Source organism: Echinops telfairi, unplaced genomic scaffold (assembly GCF_000313985.2).
Source record: "Echinops telfairi isolate 266 unplaced genomic scaffold, ASM31398v2 ScPeMD7_70;HRSCAF=299, whole genome shotgun sequence".
NCBI classification, from domain to species: Eukaryota; Metazoa; Chordata; class Mammalia; order Afrosoricida; family Tenrecidae; genus Echinops; species Echinops telfairi.
In genome coordinates, this window is record NW_022103968.1 from 2,270,872 (window position 1) to 2,276,477 (window position 5,606).

Here is a 5,606-nt window from a genome sequence, read left to right on the forward strand (position 1 = left end):
GGGCAGCACTGACCTCCTGTAAGGTTGCATGACAACCCTCTAGGACAGGGTAGAACTGCTCCTCTGGGTTTCTGAGACCGTCTTTACGGGAGTGGAAAGCCTCATCTGTCTGCTGTGGAGCGATTGGTGGATTTGACCTGCTGAGCTTGCCGAGCAGTCCAACACAAGGCCCGCCAAGGTTCAGCTGACGGCAGCGAGGTTGCGTGTTCTTTGACTAGGCCTGCTGTGAGGTGGAGGAGACAGGAGTGGGATTTGGGTGAGCTGAGTGGGAGGCCCCCACAAGGTCCTAGAATGGTAGGCCAGTGGCCAGTTGGGGGACAGCTTCCTGAGAGCTGGCGTCCTGCCCCGGGTTCTAGGAGATCATCCTGAAGCGAGCGGCGGACATCGCGGAAGCGTTGTACAGTGTCCCCCGCAACCACAACCAGATCCCCACCTTGGGCAACACGCCCGCCCACACTGGCATGATGGGTGTGAACTCCTTCAGCAGCCAGCTCGCCGTCAATGTCTCCGAGACATCGCAAGCCAACGACCAAGGTAGGTGGGGGCCCCCTCTGTAGTCCCCTCTCTGTGCTGGTAAGGCCATAGCTGAAGTGGGGCTTGGGGCAAGGGCAGCCCGGGAACAGTGGTGGGGTTCCCCTCTCTGCCCCTTTGCTCACCTCAGGGAGGCCCACATGCGAGAGCCTCCAAGTGAGGGCCGGGCAGAGACTGCTCAGGGTCCAGTGACTAATCATAGCAGCAGCACTGGCTGCCCCTCTGTGGATGACATTTGCCTCCCCGTACTTTACGTAGAAGTGACTCTGCTCTCCTGGAAAGGCTGGGATCGGCCGTAGATTTAGTGTGACACCAGGACGCTGTGGGGAGCCTTCTCTCGGGTTTGTTGCCTGTGGGACTTGGGAATATAAGCCTGGACATCATACGTGGAGCAGAAGGTTCCGCAGCGTGTTCCCCACCTGCCCTTCCTTCTGGTGCTCGTCGCCGGGTCCAGCCAGTGTCCCCTCTGTGAGCCGTGCAGGCAGTGACTTCACCAACACTCCAACCGTCAGGTGTTGTCCCTTCCACTTGGCCCGCGCCACAAATGAAGCCCCCTCCTTACAGAGATAGCCACCGTGATACGGAGGGCCCCAGCACGGCCTTTTCCGAGGCGGTGACTGTCCCCACAAGCCCTCCCTGTCAGCCATGGCATTGGACGGTGGCGGGGCAGGCTCAGGGCCCAAGCTGTTGGTCACAGCTCCTGAGGAGAAGCCCCAGAGTGGGTAATGGGAGACAGCCCTCTGCTCAGGTTGGTCCTTGGAGCTGACCCTGGCCAGCGGGTTGTCATGATCAGGTCGTCTTAGTTGCCTAGGGCTGGAGCCACGCCTGAGGTCAATGAACAATGTGTACTATATGGTGTAGATTTGCGGGGACCCCTCCCCCCAAGTGTCTCTCGCTGATAATAACGTTATTTTTGGCCGGGGGGCGGGGGGATTTCAACAGTCGGCTACAGTCGCAATACAAGCAGCGTGTCCCCGCGAGGCTACGTCCCCAGCAGCACCCCCCAGCAGTCTAATTACAACACAGTCAGCACTAGCATGAACGGATATGGAAGTGGCACCATGGCCAATCTAGGGGTCCCTGGCTCACCTGGATTTCTTAACGGCTCCTCTGCTAACTCTCCCTACGGCAGTAAGTGTCTGTTTTTGTCACACGTCATCACGCAGATTCATATTCACGGCAAAGTCAAGTGTGTGCGTTGCTTGGATGCCCTGTGATTTGAGCTACTGGATAAAGGAGGGGACTCTGGGGGCCGGGCATGCGCCCCCACGGTGCTCGACAATTGGCCAGGCTTGGCCCCTATGTGGCCACGGCGAAAACCAACCCCTTTACCACTACCCCCAAAATCCTGAAACCCAATTGGGCTGCTCAATTGGAAACGAAGCCCCCCCCCCCATGAGTTCACCTCTTATCCAGAGAGTGGCCCCCCAGGCACGTGTGGTGGTTGTCGTGTGCCCTTCGGCGGTGCGTGCGGCGCGTCCTGACCATGTTTGCTTTGTTACAGTAGTCCCGTCCAGCCCCACCATGACCATGGCAGCGTCTTCCGTCACCCTCCCTTCAAACTGTAGCGGTACGCACGGCATTTTCTCATTCTCACCTGCCAATGTCATCTCCGCAGTGAAACAAAAGAGCGCCTTCGCGCCCGTGGTCCGGCCCCAGGCCTCCCCTCCTCCTTCCTGCACCAGCGCCAACGGGAACGGGCTCCAAGGTGAGGGCCCAGCGTAGTCCCCTCGGGTCCCAGAGGCTGGCTGGGAGGGCGGGCAGAGGAGGCGGGGAGCGGGTCCTCTGTTGCTGCATGTCCCCTTTGCCCACATGACACCCGGCCGTGGTCACACCACGCCTACCTTCAGCCCCACAAGTGCCAGGCGCCACGTCCGGAGACCCGGTTCCCACCTTCCCTCTGTGACCACTGTGTCCTCACCGTGGAGAGTCCTCATTCTGGGGGAGGCCCGGTGGGAGCAGGAGTGGGTGGGGCATGCAGAATGGGGGCTGCAGTCCCGCTTGGCTGGGGGACTCCAGACAGGGCGGTGGTCACTGACCCACCAGAGCCTGAGCACTCTCTCAGGGACCTGTGGTGGCTCGTTCTCCGTGGCCTTGAACCACGGGCCAGAGTAGGATGGGCTAGCACGTCGGGGTGTGTGCCAGACTTGGGGCTAGGCATACACACACTGCGCTGCCCGCAGGTCTCCCGGGGGCAAGGCGGCTCTTCCTGTGTCAGCTCCCCAAGGTTCAGAAGGAGGCAGAGGGCTGGCCCTGGGGAGAGGGAGGTACCCAGAGCACCACCCATGCAAGGACCCCACTAAGGGGTCATCGCCTGGCCCCTCTCAGGGGATAGTCCAAGCCAACCCCTTGCCACTGAGTCACCCTGGCCCTTGGCACCCTGGCTGCCTCGCAGAAGCAAGTCACTAGGCTTTCTTCTGAGGCACCTGCAGCCTTTTGATTATTGGCTGAACGCGTTAACAGTGTGCCTCGCCCAGGAGCTCCCCGATCCCTCCCTCCCACCCCCCAGATCCAGCCCACTGCCTCCCGGAAGCCTGGCAGCTTCCACTGGCACTTACTGGGCACCTGCTGTGCGCAGGCTCTCGGCCGGGGGCTGCGGACTCAGTCGTGGCGATGCCAAAGGGGCCCTATGGTGAAGTCGGTGGCCTGGTTCACTTTGATGAAGTAATGCTCAAAAAAGGACCTAGAGAGGTACCGGGGGTTCGATCCTTGCCTTGTTACACCTGCTAGTGCGAGCGGGCGCCCGGGTCCCGGCCCCAAGCGGTGGTCACCGCCGCCATGGCCCTGCGCGCGGCGTCCTCTGCGGTCAGCCCCGTGTTCAGCTGGCACGCCCTCAGCACTGCGTGCGGGCCTTGTAAACCGTGACGTGACGGTGAGTCTGAGATGAATTAATATCGCTGAGATTAATGAACTGAGAAATTGAAACCCTCCTCACGACACGAGCACATGTCATTAATATGTTACCCATAAATTAACGAGAAGACTGATCCTTCTGACAAAAATTAAACACCACCAAAATGAAAGCTTTTCAATGGCGTGCCAGCCAGGCCCAGCACGGGGGGTTTGAGGGTCCGCTCCGCTCCGTCCTCGGACGCGGAGACTCGCAGGGCCCTGCGCAGAGGGGCAACCTGAGGGTCTGCCTGCCCTCTGCCCCGAGAGGCCAGTGCAGGTGGTCTTACTGACAGCCGTCCTTCCCCACCCACCCCCACCCCCAGAGGAGGAAACAGGCTTTCCCTTGGGGGAGCGAGGTCGGGGCCTGGGTGGTCACAGGGTGGCCAACTGGTTCTCGTCTGTCCTCAGAGGTGGCCCCAGGGATCTGTGTACTCGGACCAAAATGCAGAGACGGGTGGGAAGCTGAAACTGGTATCTATACTCACGTGCACGCACACAAACACACACGCACATACATATGTACCCACATTCCCATGCGCACAGGCGTGCTTACGCTCATGCACACACGTGTGCTCCCAGATGCACGCACACACAAACATGCACACCTCCCGGCAGCCTTGCCCAGTTGAGCGGTCTGGGGTGGCTCTGGCTCCCACGGGCACCCCATCCCGGGAGGTGGATTCTGCGCTGCAGAAAGGGGCGCGCAGCACGCCCACTGTTGAGTCCCACCCAAAGGAAGGCTGTGCCCGGCCTGCCCTGGGGCAGGTGGGGGGCTGGGTGGCCCGGGACTAATGCCCTCCCCCGTCTCTTTCAGCTATGTCTGGGCTGGTAGTCCCACCAATGTGAGGCCACTTGTGTTTACCTGCCGTAGCACCAGTCACGCGAAGACGGGCTTCGGGGACACGCCTAGGACATTAAGACATGCGGGATGGACAGTGTCTTCAACTCAGCAGCAATCTCGATGCCACAGAGACTCTGTTTAAAGATTTTATTTAAAGTGCTCCCCACCGACCTGCGGACAGACTGACTGCTCACGAGCAATTCCATTTTCCCGACTGAACTCTTCCCACACGTTCACATCTCTCGGTCCTGGCGGGCGGCGGCGGAGGAGAACAAAGCGGCGCCTATTTTGTATAAAGTTTCTGGCTCTGTCTCGTCTAGTACTTGCTATGTGTTGGGAGAAGCGTTGTGAATGCACCACTTGATTCTCATGAAACACTGGGGAAAATGCTTCCAGACGTTTTTCCGTACTCATCCTTAGATTCACAATGGTTGTGTATCTCTATAATGTGAAATATTTTTTTTGTGGTGAAAAAGGGGCCAAGGAGGTATATGACCCATCAGACTGGAAAAAAACACACAAAAACAACAAAAAAAAGGATGGTCTTATATGATTAGGAGAACCGGGGGATGGCAGGGTGGGAGGGAGGGTTTACCATTGCTTAACTTCATCTTAATGAAATGAGACTTTGTAACTTATTGTAGTTAGAAATTGTACTTTGATATTGAATTCTCTTGCCTTCAACAAGCACACTGACAGAAAAAAAACAAAACCAAGCTACTGTCTGTTGGTTAAACTATTCTCCCACTGCTAGAGCTTTCCGTTGAACAGCGTGGACTGCAACATTTTTTCAACTTTTGCTAGCACTGTATACTATTGCATTCGTAGGCTGCTGTGAGTCTATGTTTCTGTCCCAGAAAGTTGTCTTTTTAGACCCTCCTGCCCAATGTGTTTTGTACGTGGTTATAAAATTGTAGACTTTTGTGATTTTGCCAAAGTTGTAGCTAAATATTTATACACTTGTCTTGAATTTTTTTCAGATTCACTTAACTATTTAGAAGAACCGTTTTACTCCTTATGTGCCCTCTAAGGAGTAAAAGGGGCTCCATTACTTTCCCATGAGCACTTGCAGTTGCTAAGGAACTTTATTTTGTAACATATCAACTATAAATAATGTATTTATCTTTGAGATTTTGTACATTGCTTTCTTTTTTGTTTTTGCTTTATATTCTCGTCTGTACTGGTGTTTGGTCCATCGCCCGGTGTTGTGATGCCAAGAAGCCCATCAAGCCAAGAACTGTCTCTTTTTTATGTTTGGTTAAAGCGAACCTTTGTCTTTCCATCCCGTTTGTACTTGGGACGTTTGTTATTGTTTAAAGCCTACACCCTTTTCTTTCTCTCC

General features: G+C 56.2%; 1 protein-coding gene across 8 annotated transcripts in view; it reads left to right on the forward strand.

Moving 5' to 3' along the window:
- EBF3 (EBF transcription factor 3) overlaps positions 1-4,825 on the forward strand; it is a 128,331-nt gene extending 123,506 nt beyond the window's left edge. For 2 of the 8 annotated variants that reach the window (XM_045291352.1, XM_045291353.1), the window contains exons 12-16: positions 357-534; positions 1,474-1,662; positions 2,036-2,239; positions 3,110-3,222; positions 4,238-4,825. In XM_045291352.1, the coding sequence (XP_045147287.1) occupies positions 357-534; positions 1,474-1,662; positions 2,036-2,239; positions 3,110-3,222; positions 4,238-4,255 (702 nt within the window). In that variant the 3' untranslated portion in view covers positions 4,256-4,825. The remainder of the gene's footprint in view (positions 1-356; positions 535-1,473; positions 1,663-2,035; positions 2,240-3,109; positions 3,223-4,237) is intronic. The other 6 variants (XM_045291354.1, XM_045291355.1, XM_030886030.2 and 3 more) reach the window with 3 other exon arrangements.
- The last annotated feature ends 781 nt before the right edge of the window (positions 4,826-5,606 follow it).